Below are 16,781 nucleotides of genomic sequence, written 5' to 3'. Positions count from 1 at the left end.
ATTACAGCTGGGAGGTTAGGCCAATTTGGCAAGAAGATAACTCAGTAGTTATTGAAACTTCAACCCACATTCTGTCCTATAGTGGCAGTGACCCAGGGAACAAGGAAGGTCTCCCACAGATGAGAGGGAAGGTGCTTGCTTGGCTTACCAATTTAGAAAGGTGTACAACTGCTTGTTTTTTGCTGTGCCCCCCTCACCTCAGTGCATTTGCAACGAAGCCAAGTCTGCTGAATAGGCAAAACAACTTGCAGGGAACTCAGTTTCCAGAATGGAAAGTAGGCTGAAGCAGGCCACATTGCATTGCTTAGCTCTACAATACAGAGAATGTCAGAGCAGAAAGCAGATAAATTCAGTAAAGGAGGGCTTGTTTCTGGAACCATGGACATTGGAAAGAAGAGATCATGGATTTCCAGAGGAAACAGGAGACCTTTGGAACTGGCTGTATTAGCAATCTGCACTCCTACTACAAGCTGTCTCCTAAGAGGTAGTTGTTCAATGTATTAAGGCCTCTGTTGATCAAGGTTAGCGGACATTGTGGATAGTTCTCTGAAAACATCCACTCAATGTGCAGCAGCAGTCAAAAAAGCAAACAGAATGTTGGTAATCATTGAGAAAGGGATAGAGAATAAGACAGAAAATATCATATTGCCTCCGTATATATTCATGATATGCCCACATCTTGAATACTGCATGCAGATATGGTCACCCCATCTCAAAAAAAAAGATATATTGGAATTGGAAAAGGTTCAGAAAAGGGCAACAAAAATTATTAGGGGTATGAAACAACAGCCATATGAGGAGAGATTAATAAGACTGGGACTTTTCAGCTTGTAAAAGAGACTACTAAGGGGGGGAATATGACAGAGGTCTATAAAATCAATGACTAGTGTGGAGAAAGTAAATAAGGAAGTGTTATTTACTTCTCACAACACACGAACTAGGGGTCACCAAATGAAATTAATAGGCAGCCCTTTAAAACAAACAAAAGGAAGTATTTTTTCCCCACACAGAGTCAACCTGTGGAACTCTTTGCCAGAGGATGTTGTGAAGGCCAAGACTATAACAGCGTACAAAAGAAGAACTAGATAAGTTCAGGGAGAATTCGTCAATCAGCAACTATTAGCCAGGATGGGTAGGGATGGTGTCCCTAGCCTCTGTTTGCCAGAAGCTGGGAATGGGCAACATGGGATGGATCACTTGATTACCTGTCCTGCTCATTCCCTCTAGGGCACCTGGCATTGGCCACTGTTGGAAGACAGTATACTGGGCTAGACTTTGGTCTGACCCAGTATGGCTGTTCTTATGACATGTTGTGGAAAGAGAAAGGGGAACGCAATAACTAAACCTCTTCAATGTGTGGTTGAAGTTACTAAGATATGTGGTGGCAGCCAAATCAGTAACTGTACAAGCCACCACTTGGAGACCACCTCGTTTCAAGAGCCTGCCAAGAGGAAGCAACTCAAAAGAGGAGGGTGTGGAGAAGAATGCTCAACACCCTGCCCTGTGACACTTTATAGTGAGCCTTCCAGTTGTTTAACAAGTGGTATAATGGGGCTCCCCAGGCTTCCTTGAGCGGAAAACCAGAGTGTGAAAGGGGACTGCGTGATGAGGAAGGGGGAGAGAAGTGCCAAAACAAGATCGGTAGGGGGAGGAGAGACACTCAAGACATAAAACAAACAGTCACGGAAGCAAGCGAAAGCAGAGGTGAAGCCCAGCACCCAAAGACAAAAAGGCTGAAATGGCTTTAAGTACCAACATTTGGAGCCAGAGAAAGACTCTGAACTGCAGTACTGTGGGGCAACTGTGCCAAGCCCTCACCATTTAGAGTATTGGCTATGGCTGTCCTGGGGGAGGTCTAGTCATTGCCTGTTCGCCTTTCGAGGAGGGACTGAGTGATTCAGAGACAGGAGTCTAAATCTCCTAGACAGGCTCAAACTAATGAAGTGGTTTATTTCCCTGGATGGGGAGGAAAACCTCTTTATGTGAGCTGCAGGAACTCAAATAATGAGGTTTAACCGCACCTAGGAGAGCCAAGCTCAGCAAGGCCGGGCTTGGCACATGAAAGGAGAGTACAGCAAGGGGAATCTATGTGGATTTAGAGGACAAGGTGTACAATGAAAGCAGAGAGTTGAAGCATGTTTTAGAAACAAGGAGCAGAGAGGTGGGTATGGTCACAAAGTGGCCTATAGGCCTCCACGTCTGGATTCACAATCCTATGGGATGGGAATGCGTGTGGTAATTAGGGAGGGATGGAAGGAAGAGGTCCTTTTGTAAAGACTGAGCTCTACATAAAGCTTGGAAAGTCAATAAAGGTTTTATGAGAAGTCAAGTGCTGTTTTTTCCTGCGCAGAGCATCAGACACTCAGGGTGCTTTGCCATTATCACACCTCTCGAAGCGAGCTCTTCTTTGCCCTTGAGTCTTCTACTACTGGTCACTTAAGATAGCACAGGGATATCTATTAATACAAGCACCACGGTCTGAGAGGGTGGGGAACAGTCTCTGGATTGCAAGTGGGCACAGATAACATCTACACTCTTTCTCCCCCCCCCCCCCCCCCAACGTGACTAGACTGTCACTTCTGCGCCACTTGTCTATCTAGAAACAGTGCACATTTTCACAAGATCATTCCCCCACCCCACCCACAAGCATAGGCCTGATCCAAATGCCATTGAAGTCAATAGGAATCCTTTCATTGACCTCAATGGTCACTGGATCAGGTCCCATGAACACACTGGACACAGAGGACTTGGTCAGCTTCCATGACTCTCTGGAATGAACTCCAACTACCCCCCGCACCTGCAGTTCTTACTCTTTACAGCATAAGAGATCAGATTAAGCGATGTCTAGTTCAACCAAGGCACTTTTACTATGAGTGGGGCTGAGGTCAGTAGCTTCCATAAATAGTCTGATCTGCAAGGTAAGTTTTCTAGCTGCAGCTAACATGGGCATCCGGCGCTGCACAGCTGCTAGAAAGAATTTCTTTGTGCATGCCCTTCTTCTACCCCGAAGAGCATTGTTTGCCAAGAAGTAGGAGCCCACCCTTTGTCCATACAGTACCTTCCAACACACCCAAGTCTGGCTGGCAATGTCAAATGTATAGGCTGAAGGAACAGGTTTTACGCTTATTGTGCTGAATCGTCCTAGCTGTCCTGACAGAGAAGTACTAGGTGGTTCTCCTACAGTCAGAGGTTGTGTCTAACCTACCTGGTTGATTGGTGCTCCACACACGTTATTGCTCCGTTGCATCATCTATCAACACCTTCTTGTACTGGCCATGTCCAGTCGCTACAAACTTGTACTTCTTGCCAGAAGCGGTGGTCTGAATGGGAGAAGAGAAGTGAGGATTAGGGCCCTTCCTCAAGTGTCCATCTCCCAGCCTGTATCTCAACCAACACAAATAAGTTTAAGTATTAAGAGTCAAATAAACTGAAGTCTGAGGAGCAGGCGAGGTTCTCCAACTTCAATATTTTAATGTGGCCCAGATTACCACATGGGGTGAGAGCTTGTTCCTACCATCTGTTTGCCTAGACAAATACATACAATAAAATAATAATGGAGATGGATAATTATTGGAACTGCCAGATAATGCAACAATTTTAAAATTTATCATAACATCAATGGTAAGATGCAGCTCAGTCAAACCTCTCCGGTAACCCCATACTAAAAGGGGAGGCAGCATCAGAGTTGAAGTTCTATGGAGCCAGGGCTATTCTCAATCTTAGGTAAGAACCTTTTAATGCATTATACCCATGCACCCTTAGAGGCCTCCACATCTTCCAGAACTAGCAGACAGCCCAGAAACAGAACCCCAGGTATCTAAGCCACTCTGCACTTTCAGAGAAATAGGCTATTATTTAAAAATTTAAAAAACCTATTAATTAGCCCAACTTGCAGAGTTTCAATCCAAATGCAAATGATATCAGAGTCTGGTGGGAGGGAACCTTGGGCTTTGGTCCCAGCCCTTCGTTAAATTAGTGGGAATGTTTATTACAACAGATACGTTTAAAAAAGGAAAGCATGCCTTCCTGTCACTGCCATAGAGGATACCTCCTTTCGTCTAGGCCTATGCTTCTGTTCGTAGGCAACCTCAACCTATGCTCCAATATACAGGCATTCTTCTCCTTTCTCTCCCTCTCTGACCTAAGAGGGAATTCTCTTGAACAAACTCAGCCCCAATACCATAAAGCAAGTGCTATAACAAGGACATCTAGGAAGAAGCTACTTACCTTGATGTTGCCTTCATTTTTGGGGGTACCCTTCTGTTCCCACATGCTTCGCTTATTCACAATATCTCCAGCCACAATATCCTGGGGACATAAGAATGAATCTCATCACCCTGCCACCAACACAGCTGAAAGCTGCCTTTGTTCATTTCACACTGACTGAAGCCACCTGCCCAATAACTATGGTACTTGGCCATGTGATTGGGTAGAGTCACACTGGGCAGGCTGCATACCAGGGGGCACGAGACTTCCTTTTCTTAAGATACCAGATGTTGGAGGATGGTTAACAGAACACTGAATCTAAGGCCCAAGATGTAGGTTTTGTAGGGGAAAGGGTTTACAATATTAAGAAGTATTAATAGGAAAGTTTCTTTCCTAGGAAGCTTTAAGTGAAACAGTTTTCAGAGAGACATTTTTGATAGTGAGGCCTTTGCAACCTAGATGTTGCAGCATTGTGCCGGCACTTGAACCAGAAAATGCAATTCACTAGGAATGGAGAGTAGATTCTTTCCATTGTTTAAATTTACAACTTGGCTGTACCTTGGATGGCTCAGTGGGGTCTAATCAATACACAACTGGGGTGGCTCCTAGTGCAGACAAGGAAACAACTGTTTCCAGCAGTTCAGTTTAACTCCATTTCAAGCCGTGATAAACAAAACCAGTTTCCTTGGTATTTGCACTATTGTGGCTGGGGCTAATCCAGGTACAGACAAAGCTTTAGTGAATTGTAGGCAGTAGAAACAGAACATCTGAAAGTTTTAACATGGATGTCAATAGAAGAGGGGAAGAATGAGGTTTTAACCTGACATTGCTACTCATGATACCATTGTCCTTTCAAGTCCCTACTCCACAGTGATATGCACCTGAATAATTTGAGTAAACCCAGCCAACCATGTAGCAGGGTAAGTTTTCTTCCTGAAGTTCAGGCTGTTAGACACAGGGGCAGCCCTCTGACATTAAACAAAGCATAGGCATCGACTCAGTGGGTTCTCCGGGGCTGGAGCACCCACAGGGAAAAATTAGTGGGTGCTCTGCAGCCACTGGCAGCCAAGCTCCCCTCCCCTCCACCCCACCTCCTCCTCCGCGTCCCACCCTGAGCGTCCCGCATTCCCGCTCCTCTGCCTACCTCCCAGCACCGCCAAACAGCTGTAGCAAGCTCTGGGAGGGAGGGGGAGGAGCGGGAACGTGGCACACTCAGGGGAAGATGTGGGGCCAGGGTGGGAATTTGGGGAAGGAGTCGGAATAGGGGCAGGGAGGGGCAGAGACTTTGGGGAAGGGGTTGGAATGGGGGTGGGGCAGGACCTCATGGAAGGGGTGGAGTCAGGGTGGGGCTGGGGGCAGAGTGCGGGGGAGGGTGGTCAAGCACCCACTGGTGGGAGCAGAAGTTGGCGCCTATGAAACAAAGCTGTACCCCTTCTCCTGCAGTAGGAGTTGGCTGGGCATATAAGGCTCAGCAGTCTTACCTTACAGGATGGCGACTTAGAGGACTGAGCTGCAACCTCTCCAGTCTCCCAGAGGCTTTTTGTGCTGGCTACAACCATGCTTGTGGTGGCAAGTTCAAGGGAAGATTGTCGGACGAGTTTCGGAACCTTCTCGGATGTCTGGAAACAAAGCAAATCAGAGTGAAAGTGTTCCGAGCACTTGCAGATTTTTGTGAATAGATTCTTGGAGAAAGGAGGTTGTAAATAATCATTTCAATGGATACATTAACTACAGAGTCAGGGGACAGAAACAAACAAGAACATGGAGGCTAAGTTGAAGTACATTGTGCCCATTCAGGACAGAGGTGCAGGGAGGAGACCGCCCTTGTCTGGTTTAGTAAGATAGGAGAAAATGGCTTGTTCACATCTCCAGCGCTCCTGCTCAAAAGACACACGATTCCTTATCCTGATGAATTAAAGAGCATGGAGGGATTTAGGAAGATTAGATTCGATCCCTTCTAGCATTATTATAGCTAGCTGCTAGGGCAGTCTACAAGGACCAAAGGAGGTGAGGACTATCCAGAATAGAATAGAGCCTATATGGGGCTGGGAGTTGAGAACATGCCACCTATATGATCAAGAGCATCACCTCAATGGCATGAGTGTACTGCTCCAGTCTGTCATCAATCTTGGAAACAGGAAGTGGTGGCTGAGTCTTCTTCACACTGTTGCTGGAGAAAGAAGGAAGTGTTATTGCCTTAAGCTCATCAGAGTGAAGTATACCCAAGCCTCTTTTGGGAAGAAGCCACTAGTTCCCCCCCCCCCCCCCAGTCACAAATGCTGGTTCTGAAAGATGTCCAAGTGACCCACTAAGCAATAGGACACTGTTCCCCATCAACCCACCAGCAGAGCCCTCCAGCATGATCACTTGGAATTGTGTCTTTGGTTCAAGTGCGGGTCTGTGTTACAGTAATACTCGAATCAAAGCCCAGTGGAGAATTACCAACAGGTCAATCAGTGGAAGGAGAATTACCTTTTCTTTATTGAGCGGTTCAGGGATTCAGTTCGGTCTGTGATCTAAGTGGGAAGAGATGAGAAAGAAGAGACATCAGTTTTCCCTGCTGCCCTGAGTCCCTCATCTTAATTGGCCATAACTTGAATCAGTGAGTTCTCCCCACCCCTAATTGAGAGATTTGGGTCATTTCAAAAGTATCTTGTTTCCTCCCACCTCCCTACCTGAACCCTGGAATGACAGAACCATCAGTCAATCCACTTGGGTGTCCCTATAACTCCCCACTTTGCAGTCAAGAGGTGGCATCTTCAGCTGCAACAGCAATGATGGTAGATGCAGCAGACCTGATGGTGCTGGACCAACAACTCTGGGAGGTGGCTTCAAAGTGGAGGAGCTACCAGGAAAGTGAGCTTCCAGAGTATCATAGGATGAACTGCAGTGAAGAGTCAAACATCTGTATTTTAAAAAGCTTCCCCCCACGTTTCCAGCCCAGTGATTCCCCCATCTTGAAGGAAGAGTCACATCTAGGGCAGAGTGCAGGAGGAAAAGCTGCAGGACACTTGTACCTAGTCCATTCCCCACTGCAGCCGCAGCCTGATCCTGTTCTCCGAGGGTCACTAATTCATCTGGCCACAGGAGCAGCTAACATGCATGTTGGCTGCCAGTGTAAGCAGCAACCTGACCACCAGGCTTCTCTCCTCCCATCCCATCATATTCTAGCACATGGGAGACCCTGGGGCCAAGCTGCAGGGCCTCTCCACTGTAAGACTCACATAGGCTCTTGGTGATGATGAGTAGAATGGAAGGGGCAGGTATAGATAAAGGTAAAGACAAGAGGGGAAAAAAGGCAGGAAAAAGAGGAAGATGGATAGAAGACGGCATCTGTGAGGGTACATAGTTTACACTGGCTGTTCCACTGCAAGGAGGCTCCAAGACAGAGGAGTGATTTAACCAGCAGAGCCTTCTGCACTGCCTAGGGAACAGGAATACAAGGCTCAGGAGCCTTCAAGCCAGCATGTAGTATATTCCTTACTACCAGGGAGTCCTACAAAACCAAGAATCAGAAGCCCCATGACCGTGATTCACCCTGCACACACATCTGCGTGCGGTAGGAGAACTGTGCACCATTAGCAGAGGGAGACAAGTAGTAAAAGCTGCAAAGCAGAAGGGTTTTAATAGACCTTCAGAGGTTACTGACCGTTTTAATTGAGCAATAAAGCATCTGACAAGACAAACTTGTCTTCTTGGTGACTGTCCAATTGCTATGTGGATATACGCAAGATAGATTAGAAGAGGCTGTTTGTAGGCTCTATTACTTTAAACAGGGATGCATTAGGATGATGGTTCTGCTGGTTTATAGCATACTTGTTTGGGAGTTTTTTGGGAGCAGTACATATCGCATCCATTTTCTGCTCTGGAAAATTATTCCTTTATCAGCAGAGCTCAGCCTGTCAGAGCTGCAACATTTGAGAGGCTGGGCAGTGTTTGCAGTTTGAGCTCAGGACTGTGAATCCAGAGATCTGGGCTCCAAGCCTCCATCACTCTGCCCCTTGTGCAGTCATTGGCTCCTGTGCCATGTGTGCTGCACACGACCATTCCAACCGGACAGCACCTTACACTGGTGTGAAAGGGACAGGACAGAGAATCAGCCCTCTGGGTTCTGTTCCCAGCACAAGCAGCAAGTTAACTGGCATCTCGGGCAGGTTGTGTATCACCATCTGTGTCTGGGCTTCTGAAGAGTAAGGATAGCACATCACAACCTGCATCTATTGGGTATTTACAGAAGTTTTGTAATCCTTGGAGGAGAGGCACTATACAGGAACAAGGGATTGCTCTCTTGTTCCGTTCCCCCACCAAGACTCCAGCATTAACATTGCTCCCATGTCCACAGAAAGCTATCACAAGTACCAACCGGAGAAGTTGCTTCATTTCTGCATGACACTAGTCACAGCCTTTCTGCACTGCTCACTTACCTGAACCCTGCTCCCCAGCCCAGACCTTCACATTGACGAATTTGCAGAACTCCTCTATTCATTTAGAGGACAGAAGGGAACACTATAAATATCTAGCTGACCTCCTGGCTCCAGGCCATAAAGAAAGTCTGTGACAAGACTTCAGGTGCCTAGCTTCCCTTCTTCTGTGGTTGGCTACTTCATGCCTTGAGAATCCCTTCATTCCTCCATTGCTCCCATTTTTTAAAATCCGCCTTTCCTGGCCACAGAGGCCTTTGAAGTCTCAGACAGCTACTTGTTATGCTAAGACCTCACCCACCCACCCAGGACCTCTGGATCTAAGAGACACAAGCTTCAACTGCCTGAGCTAAAGGAGCGAGCTTCCCCGTCTCACTCCAGTAGTCACTACCGTGGTTAAAACTGTAAGAGCGTTTATGTCCTAATCCTACTTTTCTCTCCACAGGCCCATGCCTTTCCAAACCAGTCATGGTATGGAAGGATTCCATTCTTGGTTTCTTATGGCCGATCCTGGCTTTTAAATTTTATTTATATTAGTTTAAACAAAATTCCTTCAACTGCTTGTGCGTAAAAACTCCTTTCTGATTTGCAAAGATTGTGAGCACCTCTCTCCCCTGAATGAATGCGTGTACAGCCTGCTCAGTGGGGAAGCTTCCCCACCAACACCATAAAGGCCCCTTCAGAGGCAGTGGATATTTAACCCCTTCCCTGCTGTGTACGGGATTGTTCATAGCAACAGTTCCATAGGACAGTATAGGGATTTGGGGGTTGCACTGCAAGAGAGCTTCTGTCCCTAGTACCAAAGGTAGGGGGGATTTTTCAGAAGCACAAGCCCAATTCTGTTCTCACCGAAGTCCATGGTAACGCTCCAGAGCTAGATTTTTTTTTGGGGGGGGGGGGGGGGCTGCACGCACCACCCACTCCCCTCTCTCAGTTCAGTGAGGGGGTCTCTCTTCCTGGCTTGACAGTCACACACACACTTCCATCACGTGTCACAATGCAAATAGACTGGGGCCAGAATCCAGGTAGTTCTATTGCTCCCCAGAAGTTTGATTTTTATTGTTAACGTTTCCTGTAATGTAACAATGTTCTGCTGCCCGTCTGAGTAGCTCCTCCGACAGTTACAGACGAAACACTCCCCTTGCTATATGTTTCTTGTCACAACACCTTTTGAAAGTGACATAACTCTCCCTGGCCAGGCAACATTGAGTCACATGCAGGCAGCATGGGGTTTAAGAGCCACTAGGGGAGCACAATGCTAACAGGTGCATAAGACCACTCGAACGCTCAGCCATCACCCCAAAGACTAATGAAGTCTGCACGCACTGGACTCCTCACTCTCCATCCTAATCTGTGGCCAACAAGATCAATTCTGACAGGAGAAGGAAAAAGCCATTTTCCCCATACACCTACCATATCTGGATACACAGGGCTGTGTATCCACATGACATTGAGGGGACGTGTATCAAGCAGACCCAGTATTGCATGGTAGGAAACAAGACAGACTATCAGTTTGGATTAAACTTGTGAAGGTAGAAGATGGCCAGGCTTACTACTGCTTTGTATTATAAAAGTTCTTAGAGGCCCCAGTTGCGACCAGGGCTCCATTGTGCTAGGTGCTGTACATTCCCATAGGGAGAGGCAATCCCTGCTCTCAAGAGCTGACCGCGTAAGTAGACAAGACAGACAACAGATGGAGGAAGTATTACCCCCATTTTACAAGTGAGGCATAGAGAGTAAGTGACTTCCCCAAGGTCACGCTGGAAGTCTGTGGTAGAGCTGGCAAGTGAATCCAGATCTCCTGAGGTCTTAAGTATTAGACCATCTTTCCTCCCCACTACATAGCACACCAGTCTCAGAGCAGGCCGCCAGGTCGCCTCTCGCTAAGGTTTAGGCCAGCTCTAACTGCACTTGCGATTCAGAGCTCTCTTAGCAGCACGTACCGTTGTGGAACTCGTTGGGGACTGGCCATCACATTGTTCACCCTCTTCCCCTTCCACGCTGGAGGTGCTCGGTGCTTTCTGGCGTTTTTCTGGTGTCTCCGCCTCCTCATTCCTCCTCCTTTTTTTCTCCTGAATGCAAAGAATGAGCAGATCAAGAGCAAAGCGGATTAAATGCCTGCTGTAACAAGTGTCAGACCCACCCCCACAAGTGAAGCTTTGGACAAAGATACTCTGAGCTTTCTTTCACATGTGAAAGATTCATTCTCCCAGTTGTCATTTTAAAAGACAACATTTTTACAGGTGCAAGGTCACCAAGTGAACTGGTGAGGTATTCTGCATGAGTTTTCACAAAGACATTTCCCACCAATTTTGCCCATCCCCCATCAGAAAGGAATATATATCCCCACTCTCAGGCAGGGGACAGGGAAAGTAACTGCATTTATTCTGAGAAGCTATGAAGCCATAATACCTCCTAATAAGAGGGATGTCATGATATATGCAATCACAGTCCATCTTAAACATTTATTACTACTAAGAGTGACACAGACAGGTTTCCATACAGCTTGAGTTCCATCTTTGTCTCCCTTGTTTACCAGGGCCACACCATGCCTGGGACTATATACAGCACAGACACCCCTAGTGGATGGAAGGCATCAATGCTGGACCCCAATTTCAGATCTATTAGTAGATCAGGCCAAGGCTTCTCAGAGCGTGGGACAAAAAAAAGGGAGGGGGGTTCTGAACACATAGGTTCTGAATTTTCTTAAGAGTCCTGTATCTGTGGCTTTGTAGGATTGGAGAAACTGACACTCCGTACTGAATGATGATGAGAGAGGGCAGAACAGATACCACAGCAGAGAACTTAGAACACAGAATTACAGGCCTTGTGGTACTTGTCAGAGCAGCACTAAGTTCCCTATTATGTGCAGTGACTGATTTTGGGGAGGGGAGGAGAGAAGAAAGGAGCCAGTAAACATGAAAGTGGCATCTACACACTTAAGCTGTGTGTAACTGGGGGTGCTTGCATAGCTGCAGCTATACCAATGCAAACTGCTGGGGTAGACGTGCTGCACCATCGTAAGGCAGGGTTTGCACTAGTGTGACCCTTGAAAGCTACTGGGATAGGTAAGTATCACAAGTACAAGCCCTGTTTGACACATTGCTGCAATGTCTACCCCAGATGATGGATGGGTCCCCCATGAAGTCACAGCCATACCAAGAGAAATCACAGATCCAATATTTCTGCCCTGACCTCCTGCCCAGCTTTCTCCTCCTCCTCCTCCTCTTCTTGCTTCTGCTCTTGAATGCATTCTTCCTCAACAAGTTGCTGAGGCTCCTCTGTCTCCAGCGGCTCCTGCCTTATCACCTCATTCTCCCCGGGAATCTCCTCCGGGCCCTCCTGATTCAGCTGCACCTGCTCCAGCTTGACTTCAGCTTCCCTCAGACCACTGTCCTCTTCCTCATAGGAGTGTCTTGGAGACCTAGAGGTGGGAAGGGGAAGAAGCCTTTGAGAAGGGAAGTGAGTGTTTCAAGCCCACAGAAAATCTGGTGTCCTGTACCTTTAAAACACCAGCTTTATTAGTAATGGCCCAACATACAACTGGAGTTCTAAAAATACTGTGCAAATGCAGATATACTATTTAGTGCAAGTAGGTTTTGGTTTAATGAGAAGCTAGTGCAAGGCAGAACTGGTCAATAAAACAGTAAGAAGAATTACAAACACTTTTGGGACATTTATACTAAGGCATGGATGAAACCTTTCAAAAACAGAAGGCAAATCAGGTCCACTTTTTATCATTGTTTGCATTATGGTGGCACATAAAAGCCCCAATTTAAGACAGATGCCCCACTGCACTAGGTGCTGTACAAGCAGAGCATGATGTAGCTCTTCAGGGCAGGGACTTATAGTCTAAACAGACTGAGGGTGGGAGGGGAAAAAAAAACGGAGGCAGAGAGACTTGCCCAGGGTCAATGGCAGAGCTGGGAATAGGAGCCAGGACTCCTGGTTCCCAGCCCAGTGTTCTGTCCACTGGTCCACATTCATTCCAGCAGCAGGAGCTGGACCCAAAGCCTATTTAAGTCAATAGGATCCTTTCCATTGATTTCAGTGGGCTTTGGATCAGGCCCTAGGCTGTTTATCACATCGGTTTGGCTCCATGTACTATACTTGATTACATGAGGCAACTTCCCTTCTGAACAACTTCTGCAGTGCAATCCAGCTTCTTCGACAGCGAACTCTGTGCTAGATACCAGATGCCAGCATTACACAGACAGGAGAGTGCTTTCACAACCTCAAGCCTCCAATTTCTCAACCTTCATGTCAGACGCAGAGTCCCATCTGAAATGGGCCTGGGGCTACGGCTCAGCATGAGAGGAGTACAGTACAGTAATGGCGGAGGAAGACTGGTAAGAACTAAGAAATAAATGTCACTTCTCTGTGCTACAGAATTCCTGCTCCAGTCTCAACTGCAAAGACAACAAGAAATAATGCCTCCACATTTCTAGTTCCAGATGTATGGAGCAGGAGGAGATCCCCACCCCCTCTCCCTGAGCTCCAGAGCTGGACTTCCCCTGTCCAGCTAGGCTGTGACTGAGATCACTTCACATTTTGAGGCCATTTGGGCTAACTTGTGTGGTCTGAGGTTGGGCAAGACTAGCTTGAGTTCAAGGGGATTTCTCCCCCTTGTTCTTTTGTTCCCCAGCCACCTTCTGGGAGAATTTGATTTCTAACTACAGGACAGTCTGCATTATTCATTAGGGTACAAGAACCATTTACACACACACACACTCTACTGCCTGAATGTCTGTCCACACAGCTCCTTTTTTCGATACCATTTTTCTACCTGATTCCCCCTCCCCGCCCCCACTAGTAGAAACTAATGGAACCACTGGAATTCAGCCAAAGGAGAATGGAAACCCAGCAATGTTAAAGCCAAACATTCAAATCTACATTGTCAAAAGTAGGGCAAGAGGGAAATTGTGCAACTTTTTTCAAAATGCAAAGATCCCAAACAGCTCTAGTCCCAAGCTAGGTACACATCCCCTCTGCCCATCTCTAAAAGGTATCCCCAGCCAGGGGTACCCACTGCACATATTTCTTTGAAGCATTTAGAAAGAGGCTCGTGGCTTGATTTTCCAGAGACACTAAAATGACTGACACTGCAGGCCATTTGCCAGGTCACAGCAAGGTCTCCATATCTAAACTGGACACAGCTGGAATCCATTTGGCTCACTTGTGGGTCAATACTGATCAAATAGATATTAGAGTTATAATAAAGTGTTTAGACTACTGAATGCATGCGAGTTGCTGCATGCATTAATCTTACTCTCAATAGCGGGGTTCCATACTGTAATGCAATATTGGAGCAGTTGTATTGTGACCCTCTGATACTGTATGAATTGCTGTACAGTACTAGAGTGATATTTGCATGAAGAGCTGCTCTTCTACAGAAATTGTTATGACCCTGTCAAAAGAGGCTGCCCATCAATACCAGACAGGCTACGGGTGGCTCTTACAACAATTGAGGAATTGTCAACAAGAGGACAAGAGACTTATTGTTGTTCTGCTCCCCTCCCCGTGAAGGTCAGTCACGCAAGTGGACTCCTCCTAGCAGCTGAGTTTGCAGCTCAAAGCATGTAGCAAGAAGGGGATAAAAATCCCAAGCAAAAGGAACTACTAGGTATCTCTATGCTGCTGCAACTCTGGGGAGGCAAGGGCCAGGTCTACACTACAGAACTAGTATAACTAAAGTCACTCAGGGGTTATGAAATATCCCCACCCCTGACAGGGCCGGCTCCAAGTTTTTTGCCACCCCAAGCAAAAACATTTTCCCGTGGCCCCCCCGGCCCCGCCCCAACTCTGCCCCTTCCCCACCCCATTCCAACCCCTTCCCCAAATCCCCGGCCCGCCTCCTCCCCCAGGGGCACCGTATTTCCCCTCCTACCCCTCCCTCCAGGATCCAGAGTGCCGCCCCTTGGAAAGTGCCGCCCCAAGCACATGCTTGGAGCACTGATGCCTAGAGCCATCCCTGACCCCTGAGAGAGGTCCTTATACCGACTTAATCACCCCGCCCTCCCCCCATGGGCAGCACTATGTCAACGGGAGAGCTTCTCCTGTCAACATAGCTATTGTCTCTCAAGGAGGTGAACTAACTACACTGAGGGGAGAAACTCTCCCCTCAGTGTAGGAGCATCTTTACTTAAAATGCTGCATTGCCACTGTAGCACTTAAGTGTAGATCTGCCTGAGGTGTTCTTAGGCATAAGCAAGAGATCCCCAGCTCCTTAGCCTGTGTTAGCCCTAAAGAACAAACAAACCAACCAAGCTTGTGATTATAGAAAGTTTCAAAACCTAATATAGGCAAAGACTAGCATGTGTGTGTGTGTTTGCTTGCTTGTAAATAACTCATTTCCTTTTCCTGTTTAAAAAAAAAAATCTTCATATAGTTTGCCATAGGCCTGGCTACAAGCATTGAGACCTAAAGCACAATTGACCTGGGGTAAGTGGCTGATCCTTTGGGACTAGGAATAACCGGGATATTACTGTGATTCTTAGTCTCAGTCCTCTATCACAGAGATACACTTACCCGGGTGGCAAGACAGACGGGAGTACCCAAGGGGACTGTCTGTGACTCTGTTTAAGGCGGTTAGTGTGCCTGAGGAGTTTGCACTTGGTGGAGTTGGCTGGTGAAACTAAGGTTAGAACTCATGACCACTTTGGGGTTTGTGCCCTGGTTTTGAGTGTTTTTTTTCTCTCTCTCTCTTAAAAACAGTCTGCCCCGAGGTTGGTACTCACACTCCTGTGAGCATTATGGTGACCACAGATACCATTCAAGTCAGTGGGCATTGCAGGTACCCCCCACCACTTCAAGCCAGGCCACTGTCTATTGAGCGATTTATGGATTCATTTTACAGTTCTTTTGCTTTTAAGCCAGTCTATAGTCTTCAGTGCTTTCACACTGTCACCAACGCAGGGTCCCTTTGCACCAAGGCAGCCACCACCAGCAAGGCAGCTAAAACTGCTCATTGGAATTAAGTAGATTTTGGCTTAGAAGACAGCCAGGAATGCTATGGTCCTCACTAAAGCTCTTTGCTGTACTGCTGCTGAACAAAGTTGTGTTTATGTAGCTATGCCTCAGGACTGGTCCTCCCTGCTTCATTGCTTGCGGATCTCTGGCTCTAAAAGCATAAGCACTTCTATTGCCTGAGTAGAAGGGCAGAGGTCATTAGCTTGAAAGCAGTATAGGACTTAAACCTGTATACCTGACCTAACCACTAAAGGAGAACAGAGTGCAACACTGTGTTGGCAGGGGTACCACAGAACCAACATACAACAATCTCTGATGAGGGGGCGTGGGCCAGCCAGGCACTGACCACAACACAAGACAGTTAACAAATGCACACCTCTCTCCTCAGATACTAGCACATGCAACTGGTATCCAGGCAGACAGCTGATGCTGCCAGGCCAACAATCAGATACATCAAGTCCGCAGCCTGGTTGCCTTCTTTACCCCAGGCACTGTCCCCTCACCTGAATCCAGAGTAGCTATCACCAGCCATCTCTGCACAGCAAAAAGATGGAGCGACCAAATGGAGGTTAGGTAACGGACAGCATGTTGAGCAAGAGGTGGTAGAGGGTGAAAGGGGAAGTTGAGGAAGGATTTAGGCTCTGTTTGGAAGTGCCAGTTCTGCCAGACACAGCGAGAGGAATGAAAGGGACAATGGTTCAACCAGACTTGCCCTGCACCTTCTCTTCTGGTGAAGTCTGCAGAACTGCAAGATAAAGTGACACGTTGCTGACATTGCAGCAGCCTGGCTTCGCCCAAGGTGTTCTTCCCAACAGTTGTTCATGTGAAAGGACTAGCACAGGAGTCCCTCTAGCAGAAACAGCAGCCTGGCCCAGACTCACTGCCCTTTGTCACCTTATTCCTAGCCCAGAGTAGGACATGGCAAGGTTTTTCAGGCAAGTAACTTACTTGGTGAAAGATACAGTTTTCATCAACCCAGGAGAAAAACGTCATTTCAGGACAGCAGACTCAAAAGGTGTCTGCACATATCCAGGCTCTCAATCTTTCCTTCATTGTGCCCAGAAGAGAGCATGAGTACCACGCTCTAACCTGGTAACTAAGGGTACGTCTATACTACCCGCCGGATAGTGTTCGATGCATCTGGACACGATAAATCGATCCCTGAATCAACGCGCGTACTCCACC

At 47.2% G+C, this 16,781-nt stretch overlaps 1 protein-coding gene across 4 annotated transcripts in view; it reads right to left on the bottom strand.

The window, feature by feature from the left end:
* LSP1 (lymphocyte specific protein 1) overlaps positions 1-16,781 on the bottom strand; it is an 83,358-nt gene that overhangs the window by 13,221 nt on the left and 53,356 nt on the right. For all 4 annotated transcript variants that reach the window (XM_054026287.1, XM_054026288.1, XM_054026290.1 and 1 more), the window contains 7 exons: positions 11,823-12,051; positions 10,571-10,699; positions 6,679-6,722; positions 6,295-6,376; positions 5,688-5,825; positions 4,228-4,308; positions 3,206-3,320 (listed from right to left, as the gene is read on the bottom strand). In XM_054026287.1, coding sequence (XP_053882262.1) covers positions 3,231-3,320; positions 4,228-4,308; positions 5,688-5,825; positions 6,295-6,376; positions 6,679-6,722; positions 10,571-10,699; positions 11,823-12,051 — 793 coding nt within the window. In that variant the 3' untranslated portion in view covers positions 3,206-3,230. The remainder of the gene's footprint in view (positions 1-3,205; positions 3,321-4,227; positions 4,309-5,687; positions 5,826-6,294; positions 6,377-6,678; positions 6,723-10,570; positions 10,700-11,822; positions 12,052-16,781) is intronic.

Source organism: Malaclemys terrapin, chromosome 4 (assembly GCF_027887155.1).
Source record: "Malaclemys terrapin pileata isolate rMalTer1 chromosome 4, rMalTer1.hap1, whole genome shotgun sequence".
In the NCBI taxonomy this organism is placed as follows: domain Eukaryota; kingdom Metazoa; phylum Chordata; order Testudines; family Emydidae; genus Malaclemys; species Malaclemys terrapin.
Note: the sequence above shows the minus strand (reverse complement) of the source record. Positions and strands in the feature narration are given on the sequence as shown.